This window comes from Trichinella spiralis (genome assembly GCF_000181795.1).
Source record: "Trichinella spiralis strain ISS 195 chromosome Unknown Scfld2, whole genome shotgun sequence".
In the NCBI taxonomy this organism is placed as follows: Eukaryota; Metazoa; Nematoda; class Enoplea; order Trichinellida; family Trichinellidae; genus Trichinella; species Trichinella spiralis.
The window spans coordinates 3,551,069-3,568,045 of record NW_003526941.1 but is presented as its reverse complement, the minus strand read 5'-3'; the positions used below and the strand labels follow the sequence as shown (position 1 = coordinate 3,568,045).

Here is a 16,977-nt window from a genome sequence, read left to right as displayed (position 1 = left end):
TTGGCTGTCGTTGGTTTGGTTTCGCTACAAAAATGTGCAATAAATAATTTATTAAAAGAAAATACCCGAATATTCAACAATAACATTACCCAGTTCGCAGCGTTATTGCTGAGGCAGCTTCTGAAGTAAAATTTACACTGCTGTTAGAATTGTTGTTCACCACTGCAGCATTATCTCGTATGACCAATGGATTGCTCTGCAAAAGAATCAACTTCTGACCTACCGACCGAACTCCATGAGTGGCGGAAACTTGGATCACGGGAGCAACGGATACTTCTACATCAAAAATGCCAATAAAATGAAACATCCAACTGAATAATAAATAACAATAGAAAAATAATTTCACTTGAATCCGTCGTTTGCAAAGAAGTAGAAGATGCTTGGTTGTATTTTTTGTCAGTGTCGCTTTGTCCAAAAGATGAAGAAACTGTGCGCACTGCAGGTAAACAGTGAATACGAGTAGCAGGCAATTTTGACGTGCCTGCTTGAAGTTTCACAGCGTCCTCCTTGCGAATAGCCGATGGCCTAAGTAAAACACGACCGCCTCCTCTGCACAAAAAAAAACAAAACAAAAATTATTATTCCAATTAAAAATAAAATAATATTTTAAAATTCCAACTTACGGTGTACCAACACTGGAAATCAGTATCCTTTCATTTGGGCGATCCAAGCTGAATTTGATGAACAACTTGCTGTTCACTTTGATAGCTTGTTTCGGAAGAGAACTCTGCTGACATATTATATTACTAATTTCAATGCATGGAGTATCAGATTTTGGCTGAAAAGCAAAAAACAAAAACAAGTATTTAAATATCGAAGATGGAAAAAAACGACAGGAATATAATAATTAATATATGCATACAATTTCTTCTTCTGAATTATACACAATCACAGAAGTATAGCCAACGGGCATCGCAGGAATATACATTTTCAACAATGGAATGATCGCATCCACATTGGCTTGGGAAGGCTTGACCTGTTGCGGTGTGCTAATACGGACAAATCGATTGCCTTCTGATGCGGAAAACATCAGTGTAACTGAACTTGATAATGGATTTGCTAATTTCAGCCTAATTTTATGAAAAATTTAATTACAAAAAAAAAACAAACTCAATCCACACGATATTATTCGATTACGCTGAAGGAGTGGTCTTTGGACCAAGCTTTGGCAAAATGGGCATTCTGAACGAAGAAGAGCCACTGCTTGGAACGATGTGCCGTTCTAAAAGCGGCGGCCCAGATGAATCTCTTCCCAACGGTCTCTTCCGGCCTCTGTGAACCGAATTTCCTGCACCATCTAATGATTTTCTGCTATTTGCTTCCGATTCAAAAGTTTTCCGAAGAACAGCCATCTCTTCCTACGAGAGCATGCAGAAATTTATGAACAAGTGAAATGCAACAAAAGCACATTTCACTTTTACCTGTACCAAATCTTTAATTTTCCTATCCAATACGCCCAACATGGACACGCAAGTCAATTCATCCTCGTATGTGTCGTCATAATCGGCACTGCGTGATGGTGGAAAATAACGTTTCCAAAGTCGAATAAACGTTCTTTCCAACCGCTGTGCCATTTTCGTATAATCTAAAACAACAATAACAACAGAACTGCTTTTTTTGAAAAGCAAAAAAAATTCAAATGCACCATTTTTTAAACCATTAAACTCTAAGCAGTTAATCAACATTGCGTTAACATCTTCGATAAATTCAATTTTATTGCGATATTCGCGCGAGTAAAGCTTCGCTTCGATTGTATGCAAGTCCATAGGATTCTGTAAAAAAAAGATAAAAATTTATTTGTCTACTTCTTTACATTTGATCGTCCATTTTTCCATAACGAAGTTGCAATTTAAGAACAAAATGAATACTTTAATTTTTTGAAAATAACCCGGAGCAATATCTTCCGTAACAGGCTCCAAAAATGGCCAAGCATCTGGACTTTCTTTAAACGAGTCGATCACTGAAAAACGAACGTCAAAGTATTATATTTCTTTTTGCTTATTTCAAGAAAAACCGTATAAGGTATGTCAAATTTAGCAAAAAGCATTATCAATAAAAAAATAACTTACATTTCTCCAACTGACCGTACATGTGTTCCAATTCCATTTGAATATCTCTAAACATTTTCACAAACAATGTTGTATAAGCATAAATGAAACAACGTACAATTCGTTCGTATAAGCATAGTTGACAGAACTCGCTGCTCGTCCGAGAACATCTTCAGAAAGATCTCGCCCTTCTGCGAGCAATTCTTGACGTTTCAGACGCAATTCCAAACGCCTGGCTCGTTCTAATTGAAAACACATACGACAAATTTGAAAAACAAAAATTCTCGCCCAAATTTAAATAAAAAAGAAACCTTCTTTAGCTCTTTCTCGAAGTTTTTCTCCTTTTTCTTTTTCAATTTCACGCTGCTTGTAACGCATCTCTCGGCTCATTGATGACGTGTTTTTCACGCCACCTTCTTCGTCCCCTGATTCAGCGGAGCCATCGCCATCGTCTAATCGAACCGTACGAACCCGAGGACGTAACTGACGGGATACTTCAGATATCTGCTTTTTTTTGAAAAAAAGAAAAAAATCCCCTTCAACAGCTTCCCAATTATCAAAAAAATAATAAACTACTTCTTCCTCCGGTTCATATGCTTCTTCTATTATTGGGTTGGTTTCATAGTGTGAAGCTACATTCAAAAGACTCTGTTGCACCTCAATTTGCGAAGGCTGATTCTGAAACACAGAACAATTAAATATTTTTCAAAAATTCAAAAAATCTACCTTTTGAATAAAGAAACTTTCAATTTCGCTAAGAAAATTTTCCGACAATAACGAATGCAAATGTCGCTCGTTGGCGTAAGACGATTTTGCCAATGTGTTAACAAAATCATGCCAATCTTGCATCGTGTCGCATTTGACAAACCAACGTGTTCGTGTCGGTGGTATCAATGATGGCTGATTCCATGCCTGATTATTATTATTATTATTAGCAACTGCACAAGAAGTCTCTTTGACATTTGGTCTATTTTTCTCTTCATTAACAACTGCCGTTTTCGTTTCTTCCCTACAACTGTCCTTGGTTGCTTCATTTTTATTTTCCGTCCTTTCACATGCTGTATCAGTAGTTCGTGAAATTTCGGAAGGCAAATCAACATTACAAGAAAACGTTGACTGGGCGTGGAAATCATCCAAATTAATTTTCACCTCCTGTTCAGCTGTTTCTTTTTTTATTACAACATTATTAGGGTCCCAACAATTTTTCACTGCCTGAAGATTTTCCAGTTTCAATAACGACTGTTCATCGACGGGCTCTTCTTTAACAACTACAGAACTTTCTCCAGATCCAGCACCAGAAACATTATGCACATTCTTCAACAACAAAATAAAAAAAGAATATACAATTTTCAACAACAAAAAAATTTAACAGCAACAATTATTATTATTATTACACCATATTCTACTTCATTGTCATCCATGCCCACGTTACTATCGTCATAATCACTGTTGTACGTACAGTGAACCATATCATTCAAGGAATTCGTTTCCCCTTCATCATCAACATCCTTCGAAGTGCTTGCAGTTGTTCTAAGTACTGCACCTACTCGAGGATATACAGGCGCCGATTCCCTAAACGACAAACCATTCATGAACATCATTAAATATTTTCTTTCACCGTTCATTTTAAACTTTGCAATAATATAAGTTATCATCAAAAAATAAATTTTATTTACCGGTAATATGATTTAAAACAAAATGGTTCCAAAATAAACATTTCCACATAATTAAACTAAATTTCTTATCGTGTTAAATCTTGCCATTTTGCAAAAATAGTTCAACATTATTTTTCAAACCAAAAGACTGCGCCTTCCATGCGCATTACTGAATAAATTGCACATCAAATACTAGGCAACTTCAATTTCAACTTCATTTTGAAATAAAACTTCTCTCTCTGCTTAAAACATACCGTTCTAAAAAATAAACCTTGCATATCACTTACTACCGTATTTCTACCGCGTAAAGGAAAATACAAAATTTTACAAAAGAATACAACCATATCTTAGCAAAATCTTTCTGTTCTTGAATGTAGCTTTAAATAAAACCTCTTTAACTACTTACATTGCATAATACTCTGTTTGAGATGTTTCCGAAGAATTTCGATCTCTTTTTGTACTACCAAAAGATGTTTCTTCGTCCGTATTTTCGTGGTCACTACCTTCATAATCGGAAACTTCTTCCGGAACAGATTCACTTAAAAAAACAATACTGTACTTTTCCTTTTTTTCAAATGCTTCTTACGATTCTGAATGCTGCTCTGCAACTGTACTATGTCTTAGCGAACGACGAAGTTTCTGCCCCTTGTTACGCTTTGAACGACGTCGTTTATTCGAATTATTAGTTTTCTGAGAATTCGTTTTAATTCGTTCCTCTTTTCTAAAAAAATTTTTTTAAATAAATGATAAATATATACAAAAATAGACAATACCTTTTGGGGCGACCTCTTTTTTTACTCTTCTCCGGTCGGATCTTAACAGTCAGGTCAGGATATTCGCCGTAAAGTCGTGTTCCATAAAAATACCAGTAGGTGATACCATTTCTATCTTCTCCAAGCGGAAGTAAACGTAAACAATCGCTATTTATATCCTAAAACAGCAATTATAGACATTTATTTTGTATAAGCATACTTTTTTTATCACATGAACAGTATATGTATTCTAATAATAAAAGCGACTAAAACATAATAAAGCAAACTATTTAAAAAATCCATTACTTTAAACATAGATTCGATATCTGACTTCAAAAGACGCAACTCGCAAAGCGTGTAGACTATCTTTATTCTTGCATAAAGTGGTAAATCATGAAAATTCGCTGATGAAGGATCAGGACCAAAGGGGTTACAGCCGTAGCCAGCAGCTTCCCAACCCCAAGAAAATATTCGATGCAAAATTTTGTTGAAATCAAACATCCTAAAAAAATCAACAAATTAATTACATAAACAACAAATTTCTTAAATAAACGTCATTATTTGTTTGAAAACAGACAAGAACTTATTTATATGCTCCAAACAAAAGATTTTTCATGTGTGGTTTTTCGCATCGTAATTCAAAGAATCATAAATTTTATAAACATTAATTCAAAATGCCATTATTTTTTAGGTAACATTAATAAAAACTTTAAAATTTCAAAATAAACTAAAGTAATAAGCAAAAAACACTACTTTTCATATAAAAATATAAAATCAACCTACGTAACGTCTCGACGTGAATTTAAGCCTTTCATCAGTTTCATCATAATGTCTAATATCAGCGTACTATATTTACCAGTTCCACGGAATTCTTCATCTAACAGAAAGGCTTTTTCTAAAGTCTAAAAAACGTTAGACATAAATACGATAAAAATGAACATAAATTTCAATCAAAAGCCTTAAAAATAAAAACACAATAAGTTTGCCAAATATTTACTTCAATGTCGAACTCTTCAAGTTTGAAGTAAATTCTGAAAAGTGAGCAAAAATGGGCAATTGCTGGCAATTCCCAGTATGTTTTGACTTCTGGAAAAGAAAATGTTATCAAATATTACATTTATGTAAAATATAATCGTAACCTTCTTTCATCTGCTCCATGAAATGCAGAAATCGGATCGACTAGGTGCTTCAACAATGTGCTACATCTGTTTTTACGAAAACAATAATTACACTACGATTGTATTACGCGCGTCTGGTGTTTAAAATGAGTAAGCTCCAGCCAATGCTACCAAAATCTATTGTTTTGGAAATTCAGGTTCAATGAACAGCATCCGCCATACTGTATCGCTGCATAGAAAAGATTGTAAAAAAAGGCAATAAAGTTTATATGTATAAATTTATGAAAAAAATATTTTAATATTTTAAAATGCTTAATTTGAAATTAAATGTATTTTTAATGGCAAATTTAACGTTACTAACATAGATAAAATTTTAGCAATAGTAGCACCTATGTATAACTACGCTTTTAAAAGACTTTGTATGTTTTCCACGCTTACATTTAAATCTGTATTAATTTTTTCACTTAAACAAGACCAATAGTACTTTAATATATCTGAAAATTGTAACATTTTATTGTATCTTCAAACAATAAATAACTTATATTAATTTTCTTTAATGTAAAATAAGCAACAGCTTTTAAATAATTTCAACATTTTAAAACGTATTATATTCTGTTCTAATGACTGTGCGTTGTTGGTTTTCATTTCTGCAAGATTAATTTTATTTGATAAAAGCAGCCTACCTTCTAATTTAAATTCTTAACGGTTTGAAACAACATAAATAAATAATTTAGAATACGCTTTCACATAAAAAATAAATGTTTTATTTAAGAAATAGTCTTATATTAAATTGATAAACAGATTGTATTGTGGAGATTATTTATAATACGTTCAACTTCCGCAACATTTTATTTTTGCTTTTTACTATTCTTAATCGATTTTCTGTTTGCTTTGACTGGTAATGTAAGCAGCTGACAAAAGCTGAGCAATTTATTCTTATTAAAAATAAAAAATATCATGTAAATAAAGAAATTTGCTTAAAATATGTAACTTTTATTAACTTGTCATTACTTATTACTGTTAATATAAACTCTTTTAAATAAATATTGCCAAAAGAAATATAGCTGTAAAAGTGTTAAATCATCAATTTTGGAAATTTGGCCTTTAATGGTTTTTTAATTACAGTATCAGTGTTTTATATTTTAAAAATACTTTTCAATATTTGTTATCCTTTAATGATATGTATTTAAATTATTAACTTATGTTTAAAATTTTAATTGTAAATAATCGATATTATTTCTTAAAGTTATGCATTCTTGAATGTTCAAGAGCATACTGTCGTGTGGTGAAGGTTTAGTTTTCGATTTGCGGTGATCGTGCTGATAATTGTGGGTCAATTTCATTTCGCATATAGTCCATTTGTTTGCATATGGAAAATTGATTCTTTCTATATATTTATCTTGATTCAGTTTGATGCATTATTCAGTCATTGTTTTATGGGAGAATGATTTTTGAATTCTTTTGAATTTTATAAATGGTGCAATTTGTTAAAATTTAAAAGATTCCTTTAATACTTTTTGATTCGTTTCTAATTCCATCTGAAGCAGATGACGTGATATATATGTCTTGAAATTTTTGTTCGAGTGTTGTTGTTAATTAAAATGATTTATTATTCTATCGATGTAATAATTGGATAGATATATCAGAGCATATGGGGTTTATTAATTGAAGATAATTTGTTGGTTTTTATTTTAGAAAAGAAAGAATATTCAGAAGCAACTATGGCGGCAACTCCACTTGATACGTACAAACGCCTGATTCAGATTCCAAATGTCTGCAGTGGATACATTTCTTTTATATCAGATACTCCTAGGCTGATAGTGGTGAAGAAAGGAAAATTAAAATATGAATTAAGTAGTGAATCTATTTTTATTTTTCATAGGTTAATTCGATTTGGCAACAGAGAGATTTAGCTCGAAATGATTACATTAAATTCAGCAGAACATTTACAATGTTCGTTGATGATGTGTGGACTAAGTCAAAGTTGCTGGCTTCTCATCCAGAAGAAATAAACGAGTAAATACAGATTGTGATTTTAGTTAAAAGAAATTCTGAGGACTACTTTTCATAGAATATGTCGAAGTGTCAGTATGAGTGGCAAATTTACAGCAATTTTAAGACGTACAGCTTCTTCAAAACGTTCCGGTTCCGACGATGCAATACGTTCAGCAGATTTTATTGATGTTTATGATAATATTCGAGGGCACAAAGTTGCATCTTTTAGGCTGAAAGATTTTGAACAGCATGGCAAAGTCCATTCCAGTATGACACGAACGATAGCTTGGGAAGTTTATTTGACTGAATGAAGTTTATTTTTCAGCACTGTCTAACCTCATATGGTCTTGTGATGATAAGAAAATTCTATATTTAGCAGAACGTACCGGCGGGACTGTTGGTTATTCGCAGCATCATTATAAAGGTTTAGGAAACGAAGAGGTGAGGGCAACAGTTGTGTTTCAATGAAAACAATTAACTTTGACAGATTTAATTAAAAAGTGTAATTAATTGTTTCTGTGATTTTTTTTAATGCGCAAGCATGTTGTGCCTTTTCAGTGCGATGAGTATCTAGAAAATGAAAACTGGGGTGAGCAAATGACTGACGTGCGACAGCCGGTGGTTTGCCTGTTGCATATTGAAAAAGGTGAATTATATGTAGTCAAAGAGTTGGCAAATTTCACACCACTTGAAGTATGCATTTTTGAAATGAAATTCAATATTTTGCAATTGTATATTCCAATTATTGTGCAGCCGCTGTGGACGCCGGATGAAACCGGGATACTGTTTATAAAAGTGAAAGATAGGCCTCGCAAACTTGGGATGCTATACTGCTTTAACAGAGCGTAAGAAAATCACTATTATTACGTACATTTTATAAATGTATTCATGTTTGTGTGTATTTTAGAGGACAACTAACCTTTTATGACTTGCAAACGCAGATGGTTACCCACATTACAGAAGCCACTCATGCAATTGCATCATTGCGATTTAGCCCAGACCGTTCCAGATTGATATATTTAAGATGTGGTGCAGGTGGTCCACATCGCAAAGCCGCTCAATTAATATTAGTAAAAGGGAAATTTAAATATTATGAAAACTTATTTTATATTTTTACTACAATATTTTTTAGTGCGATTGGGTGACAATGAAAACTTCAGTTATTGTGGACACTGTCTACGAATGTGATCCTGATAAACAATTTCCGGGCCTTTATGTCATTGACATTCCACGTCGCTGTTGGTCTGAAGATTCAAGTCGCATCTTGCTTAATGCACATTGGGCTTCAAAAGCAGTATTTTTAAAATTTACCTTTCATTTGGCACGCTTTGCTTTAATTTATGTTTTAAGGAAATATTGGTGATCCATTTAACGCGAAAAACTGTCGCACGTCTTAGGACTACGACAGGTTTGTTTGCACGTTTTTATTATTGTGATTTTTTAAGCACTGTTCTTGTTTAGAAAGAGATGAATCTTGGCACGTATTGGATGTGTACAAGGATTTTGTGCTTGCTTATTATAGTCTTCCTAACGCCCCACCACGTCTTGCCATTGCAAGATTACCACTACCTGGTGATGAAGCACGTGTTATATGGTTTAAATTTGTTGAAGCTGACGGTAACAGAGATGCGTTTTTATTAAAAAGGATTCATTGGAAAGTATTGCCCTTTCGGCGAATTCCGCTTCTTGGAGAACATCCCGATCTGGGCAAGTTTAAATTGATTTGGTGAATATTTTAATTACTGAAATTTGTCTATTATTCTTTTTTTAAGGAAGTCTTCAATATGAAGGAATTTATCTGAAGCCTGCCGATAAGTCGAAAAGTCCATATCCGCTAATTCTTTGGCCTCATGGTGGCCCGCATAGCACTTACACAACAGCATATTCTTTTATGGCAGCTTTCTTTGTTAGTGTTGGCTTCGCTGTACTCCGAGGTGCATTTGTTTGTTCAACGTTTTAATTATATATTTCTCTTATTAATTTTTCTAGTGAATTATCGTGGGTCTCTTGGATTCGGAGAAAAATTTGTAAATTGTCTTGGAGGATTGATTGGTACAACAGATGTTTTAGATTGTCATGTGAGCATTTTTATTATTTTAAATCTTGATCACATTTTAATATGTTATCATTAAGCACGCTGTTGCAACGGTCCTGCAATGCGACTCTCATGTAAATAAGAAGGCAATTTTATTATTTGGTGGCTCTCATGGAGGTTTTATTGCCCTTCATTTAATTGGCCAATACACATGCTGTTACACTTCTTGCGTAGCATTGAATCCAGTGACAAATTTGAGTGGTATTTGATTTGCTTTATTATTTTGAAATTGACATTTTAATTATTTAATGAAAAATTCCTGTATTATCATCAGCCATGTATGACTGTTCCGATATTCCTGACTGGTGCATATATGAGGCATTGTTGGAAAATGTTAATTTTTCACGGCATCTTTCTCTCATTCAGCGAGAAGAGCTGTGGAGCAAGTCTCCAATACGCTACGTAAATCATGTACGTATTTATACTTTTTCATTTTTATATATTTTTATTAATGTGGTGTTTTTTGTTTAAATTGCAGGTAACCACCCCGACGATGTTTCTGTTAGGTACATGCGATATGCGTGTCCCAATGTCACAGACCCGGGAATATATAAACAATTTAAAAGCAAGATGCACGCTCGTACGGTAATGTGAAGTTGTGAAAAAAAATTTTTTTAATATTTTACATTCGCTTTGCATTTCAGCGTTTTAATGTATCCTGAGAACAATCACCCAATTGACAGAGTGGACGCAGAGTGTGACTACATTTTAAATACTGTAGCGTGGTTTGAAAAATGTATCCAAATAGCGAGATGAAATAATAATGTACAATCAGTATTTTATTTTTCTTTATTTTCTATGATAAATTTTTGTTCCATCGCCAACGTCCGGATAAATACTCCGGTACAGGTATCAAACCGGAGCATGGCCTTTGTCCCTGTATTTCACAAATGCACTGTCGGGCACTTTTTTCGCCAAACTGAGCAGGGTTGTCTAATTTAGCTTGGGTTAACCGTTCGTATTGCAATAATTTTCTGAAAAAAATACAATAACAAACTTATGCAATAAATATTCATTATTTTTCAACTACTCAGTTTTGCCCAAAATCGCCACTATTCGGCTTCGCACCTCTTCAGCAGTGTAACCATCTATATCCATCAACACTTCTTCTCCGCTTTCTAAGTATGCATACATATATTTTTTTTTGATTGTTATAATTTATCCAACGCATTTTATTTATCCATTATGTATAAAGTTACTTAAGAAAGCTTGAACAAACGGAAGTGGTGTTGTCAACCGTAGTTTAAGAAATTGTACGTAAGGATTTTTATACTGAAGTTGAGCCCAATGCCAAAAAGTGAAGAACCTGAAAATGAAGTGTTTAAAATTGAATTATAAAATTCCACTTCAAAACTTACTTTGCACCTTCGCTGTTCTTTTTAACAGGATTAAAGCCAATGGTAAATATTTTTACTTCTTCTCTTAAATATATATCACCCTTTTCCAAATAATACAACGTTCGGCGAATCGGCATCCTACCTCGCAGGAAAGGCATATTTTTCCTCGTAAAACCTTTTGAGAATGAGAAAAAATTTAAATTTTCAATCAACGGTTAACGAGACATAATTTTCGGCTGACCGAATTACCCAGCTCATGACAAAAGCAAAAAGAGCAAAAATATTTTACATAGTTTATTGGTGGACAAGAATGTCAATTTTTAAAAAATGCGACAACGCTGTTGAACGGAACACATCGCGCGCAGTTATTGAACCAACGTTGAATGTTTTCTAGATGAAGCGTTTTGGGTTTCGAGTTATCCATGAAAAGTTGACTCCACATGAAAACATCAGCCAAAGAAAGTCTGCTTCCAACGATACATTCATCTGTCAGCGAAGCGTTCAACATTTTGAGAATATTGGTCGTATCTTTCTTATATCGAAGCGCTGCCCAACACCAATAGTCCACTTTACGTTCTGCATTTTCTTGATTATGATAAATTTTATGAAAACCTGCTAATACAGCCAATACTTTGAGAACAGCAACTGCTCCACAAATAATATGCTTTTTCAAATCAATCTGAACCACTGGGAAATTTTCTAAAAGAAAATATAACTCGCTCAATAAAATACATCTCATCAACATTGAAATAACATTTTGCCTCTGAAAATATCAAAAGTTGAATATCTAGTGATCATGTTTACTTATTTCTTGCTAGTAACAAAAGAAAAGTCAATTTAAAACTTGATCATTTCAAAGGTACGGTAAAGGAAATATTCTAGTTGGGCAACGAAAATAACAGCGGTCACAGAATATTAAACGGTCATTTGAATCAAAAATCAAATTGAATTATTAAAAATATTAAGCCTAAAACTCAGTAACGAAATCTTAATTTTTTTCACATTACGAATGTCTTCAAAAGTGCAAAAATAAATACGTATAACCTTATTTATTTATTTACTTTGTCAAAGAAACGTTGTACATACCTGGCTTATTAATCCACATCATGCGGACCTTGATCTGAATATCACCTTCAGCATTTTGGGGCAAAGATAAAAATAAATCGTAAAATGGAATACTTTTGCTTATGGCAGAAGAGTGTATGCACGGCGTTAAAGTCACACCAGGATGGCAAGCAAGAGTTAAATATAAAGCGCAAATAACTGCAGGGTCCACGAGTACCGGTATGTGTATAATTATTTCGCCCACTGAAGAAGTCTAAAGATTATGAAAGTGATGAATTCTGGAACAGTGTTGAAATTTAAAAGTGAATTATGTTAAAAACAAACCTTTTTAAAAAAATCTACAAACTTTGAATTATCATATGACAGAAAAAACAGTGAAGTGTCTTTCTTTCGTTCAATAGTTATTTCTGGATTTTTGACTTCAGCTGAAGAAATGAATAATCTTTTATCAGATGCACTGACATCTAGTCCGTATAGTTTTATCATCTTGTCAACCATATTTCTAAACAGGATAAATTCACGACTAGAAAATTTCAAAAGAGAAAACTCTGAAACACCTGACAAACTGTATTTTTTCATTTATAGCACTGAGACGCAAATCCTGTTGCTCATTTTTCTCAGAACTGTCACTGATCTGATGTTCAGTTTGAGAATGATTTTCCACAGCAGCTTGTTTTCCACTTAATTTTACACGTGCATTATTTCCAATCTATAAACAAAGAATGCTAGTTGGAAAAATGAACCTCATTCTAATTTATACTTTTGATAAATTTGGCATGTGGTACATAAAATTTCTTGGTGTGATTTCAAAATTGCTATCATAATACGGTGAAACTTTGTACATTTTACTTGAATCTGAAAATTTATAACTTCATATTTTGTTGAATGTTGTAAAAAGTAATAATGAAAATGATTCAAAAAATACTTTTTTTACTTACAGTAATACAATTCAACAATTTACAGTAATCAGAAAAAAACATTCATGTAACAATGAATAACAAAATATATGACGAAATTATTGTGCATTAATTTGTGAAATATTTTAATTTCTTAAATTCATTGTTTTCTATTATTATTGGTGGGAGTTCTCTTTAACCAATTTTAATCTGAGCAACTAGCTAAAATAAACAACTATGCAGCTAACGTAATTTCTCGTTTGCAGTTATTTTATTCCTTTCACTTGGGTGTTCAACAAAGCTGAATAAGAGTAAGTTTTCAAATTGTAGAAAATAAGAACGACAAGAAAGAATAAAAATGTACAACTGGCGTGCTTCATGCTAGTTCATATTGTACTAATTTCCTCGTCGAATTAAAAGTATCCTAAGGAATAGATTTCAAAATTTAACAGTAGCCGTAATTTTAATTTACAGCGTAGTTCCATAATCTGATGTAACATTGAACGAGTAAATGAGTAATGAATAAAAAATTTCCATTTTGCATCCATTTAGTCATAATGACATAAGCAACGACAAAGCAGCAAGGCGCATCAGGTTGACAAGCAGCTGCCATCGGTGATTTCCATAATAATGAAAGTATTCAAGATGAAGCTGATTAGTTGATAATAAGTTTTTTATGGGTGTGTAATGCAAGTTATTCAGCAAAATCAACTCTCTTCACAGTGTCACTGGCCAAAGCTAACCGTCAGATCAGAATAATGCTCAGGCGACAGTTGGGTCACCAATAGTGTCTTCTAATTTCCTGTTTATTTAAAATTTTAATTTGTTGTTTAATTTTTTTTACTTACGAAAAAAAGTGAAGAGAATCTTTTGATAAATTGAAAATTTTACAACAATCAAAATGAAGAATAATTTTGATTGAAAATTCAGAAAACTGAATAGTATGAATAAAAAAAGTTTACAAATAATTTTGTTACAGTTGTTATTGTTGATGATGAAAAATAAATATTGAAAAAATTAAAACTATTGAAATGGATTTATTAGTTCATTTGTAATATGCGCATAAAGTTATAGCAGCTATTTGAACGTGGAGAAGCAGCAGTTTTAATTTTTCAAACTTTAATTATAACAACAAAAAAGCAAAGAAAAATATTTCACTACATGAATGTTGTATTGTAGATGAGTGGAAATTGTTTTTTTTTCTTTTTAATTTTTTTATGTTGATGCAAATTATTGTTCTTACTGTTGAAATTGAATTGAAAAAAAGAAAGTGAATAAAATCAACTAAATTCAATTTAATTTTATTGCAGTCAATAATATTATTAAATTGCAGGGGATTTTTTTTTGCTTTATTGTGAAATACAAATTTCAGATATTGTAAGCAATAATTGTTGTTGTTGTTTTTGAATTGAATAATTTTCATAAACGGAGATTACAGTGTTGAAGTTGAAAAATTAAATCGGCACGCCATTTGCAATATTCCAAATTATAGATTTTCGTCTATACAATTTTCCAAAGTAATACACGAAACGCCAGATGAAATTTCAAATCAACTGAATAGCAATCATAACCGGTTTTTTCTCCACTAATCATTGACAATGATAATGGATTTTTTGTATTGTTGGTTTCCAATGTTGGACGCATTAATCATTTGGAATATGGAAAATTAATTGTTCATAAATGGAATATTATTTGTTCAGATGGAAATTTTCACACGACACCATTTTCAGATTGCTTTGATTTGCTTTTTTTCAATAAATGTCCAATTTTACAATTAGCTCACGTTGAATTTTCAAATTTGACGACAATATTATTGCAAAAAGAAGAAGAAACAGGACGGGTGGATATTTAAATTTGTGAACCAATTTGGTCTGTTTATGATTTGTGGATGATGGAAAAGTCAATTTTCAAGCACATCTCATTGGAACTTATTCATAATTTAACTGCTATACATTGAAATATTGACGCGGACAAGTTGGCATAAATTTGTCCAAAGTGAAATATTATTTTGAGCTCGAAATGGAAATTTGACTAGCGTGCATGAAGACGACACTCCTCTGAGACCAGAAGAGCCGGCCAAAAAGGGAATTTTGTCAAAGATTGAGCTACGTAAATTTTCTTCTTCGTTTCTCGGCTAATAATCAACTTTTGCATCTTGCTATTCCAACTTCCATTGCTCAGCTTGCCCAAAGCTTCATCCTCCTACACACACACACACACACACACACACATATATATATATATATATATATACAGCTAACTTGTTATGGTCCAACACATTCCTCGAGTGAAAATGCCATCCGTAATGAGCTGCTGTTGTTGGTTATTCGATATTTGCTTCAACTTTGCCCACCGCTGAAGAAGATGCATACACCGACACACACAGATGCCGCCTATTCCCACACAATCAACATTATGGCGCCTTGTTCGTTACCGTATTCGTTTGGAAAATTTGAAAACTGCCTATTGATTCAATGCATAAATTGCCGGCCATTTGTAGTCTCATTAAGCTGACATGTTGTTCAAGCTAAAATGACGCAACGCTTTCTGATCATCATCTGAAAAGTCTTTCTCCATTCAACGGTGCCGCCGTATTCCGTATTCTTCCGCCTTGGTTTGAAAATTGAAATCACATCAGCATCATCTTTATTTTATTTTTTTAAAAATAAATCTAATAAATCCATTGCTAATCTCAAAACGAAGGTATTTTTTTTTGTTTTTTTTTCTTTTACTGGCAATTCTCTGTACGATGTTGTTGTGATTTGTATTTTATTAAAAGTTTTGCAATTAAACTGAAATATTTTCCGAAGAATAATTTGCATGTTCACTCTTAAACGGAAATATTTCTGCTTTCATTTAAAACTGATGCGTAATTTCAAGATGGGGAAGATGAGGAAATCCAACTTCAGCTAAATGTAAATTGATACTCAGTCGTGAAATAAAAAATTTATGTGAAACAAAAACTACTCTTTTTCAAAAAAAATATTCATTTCAATTTATCATACTTCATCTATTTATTCGTATGACGTCTCAAAATATAATTATTCAAATTTTCAATATGCGCCTGTTTTTTGAAACGTAAAAAAACAACTCTGGAAATTTAACTTATAAATCAGAATAATTACAGTATAAAAGAATCACAAAAACTTTTCAAATTTTTTGAAAAAAGTAGGTTAATTGGAAGTGTATTTGAAATGTTCCACAATATTCAATTGGATTGTTTTTATTGGGTGGTAGTTATTATTATTACATTTTCAAATTTGCGAATTTTTTTTCCCATTGAAATTAACGCAGTCCGACTTGCGTGTACACATCTATGTATATATTTGTAATATTATTTGTTTTTTATTCAAATTTCTCGATCGATTTCGGCGAAGCTTTTATTGGCCATTTTGTCAGCGAAGCGAAATAAGAAATTGGCTGAAATTTGCAAAAATTATATGCTTTGAAAAGCAATAAAATTGATTTTCAAAACTGCACGGCAGGTTGTTGTGGTTTTTGAATTTTTGCTCCTGTTCTTCCAAATGTACACTTGATCACGCTATTCGGGAGGAAACTTTTTCACACACAGGAAACCCTGAAAAGGTTTCTTCACAATTCACTCCAACGTCTGCAGGTCTGTTTTCTTTTTTTCTTTCCTTTCTTCTTGCCATTTCGTCAGTGAAAATTGATATGTCAAGAGAAAATAAAAAAGAAAAAATTATTTAAAACAGACCTGGTCTGGAATATATGCTTTTTATTCAGTGACGTGTTCGTTGTACGACAGAAGACAGCACAAAATTGATTATCCGATAATAAGAAAATATTTGCATATTTTTTTCGTCGAAATTGATCGATCGAAATTGGCCATTTTATTATTCGACAAAAAAAGTGCAAACTTGCAAGAACAAAGAACCATGTCGTTTCTGGAACCTACAGAAGAAGCTCATAGACTACCCACCGTTGCGCAGCTGTGAAACTGAAGACATCCTACTATCGAGTAAATTATTTTGAGTTTTATTTTATAAAATATTTTA

The 16,977-nt window shown here is 32.6% G+C and overlaps 4 protein-coding genes across 4 annotated transcripts; 1 reads left to right on the top strand and 3 right to left on the bottom strand.

Annotated features, from left to right (window-relative positions):
• Nucleotides 1–85: 85 nt before the first annotated feature.
• Nucleotides 86–4,956, bottom strand: Tsp_03276 (putative bromodomain protein). The gene is made up of 13 exons (XM_003379572.1): nt 4,762–4,956; nt 4,477–4,634; nt 4,110–4,241; nt 4,005–4,080; nt 3,443–3,679; nt 2,775–3,362; nt 2,360–2,726; nt 2,167–2,290; nt 2,070–2,116; nt 1,806–1,960; nt 1,422–1,772; nt 624–778; nt 86–311 (listed from the first exon to the last, which is right to left on the bottom strand). The coding sequence occupies exons 1-13, from the start codon at nt 4,954–4,956 to the stop codon at nt 86–88; spliced, it is 2,811 nt and encodes a 936-aa protein (XP_003379620.1).
• A 3,143-nt stretch (nt 4,957–8,099) lies between these two features.
• Tsp_03275 (putative acylamino-acid-releasing enzyme) lies at nt 8,100–10,419 on the top strand. Its single transcript, XM_003379571.1, has 11 exons — nt 8,100–8,353; nt 8,476–8,638; nt 8,701–8,862; nt 8,919–8,976; nt 9,030–9,185; nt 9,341–9,502; nt 9,558–9,631; nt 9,702–9,864; nt 9,938–10,065; nt 10,142–10,248; nt 10,308–10,419. Exons 1-11 carry the CDS (start codon nt 8,100–8,102, stop codon nt 10,417–10,419), a joined length of 1,539 nt encoding a protein of 512 aa, XP_003379619.1.
• A 40-nt stretch (nt 10,420–10,459) lies between these two features.
• Tsp_03274 (conserved hypothetical protein) lies at nt 10,460–11,158 on the bottom strand. Its single transcript, XM_003379570.1, has 4 exons — nt 11,022–11,158; nt 10,863–10,969; nt 10,694–10,781; nt 10,460–10,637 (listed from the first exon to the last, which is right to left on the bottom strand). The coding sequence occupies exons 1-4, from the start codon at nt 11,156–11,158 to the stop codon at nt 10,460–10,462; spliced, it is 510 nt and encodes a 169-aa protein (XP_003379618.1).
• Nucleotides 11,159–11,313: 155 nt separating this feature from the next.
• Tsp_03273 (conserved hypothetical protein) lies at nt 11,314–13,045 on the bottom strand. Its single transcript, XM_003379569.1, has 7 exons — nt 13,000–13,045; nt 12,826–12,920; nt 12,623–12,774; nt 12,390–12,588; nt 12,087–12,318; nt 11,613–11,699; nt 11,314–11,576 (listed from the first exon to the last, which is right to left on the bottom strand). Exons 1-7 carry the CDS (start codon nt 13,043–13,045, stop codon nt 11,314–11,316), a joined length of 1,074 nt encoding a protein of 357 aa, XP_003379617.1.
• Nucleotides 13,046–16,977: the final 3,932 nt, after the last annotated feature.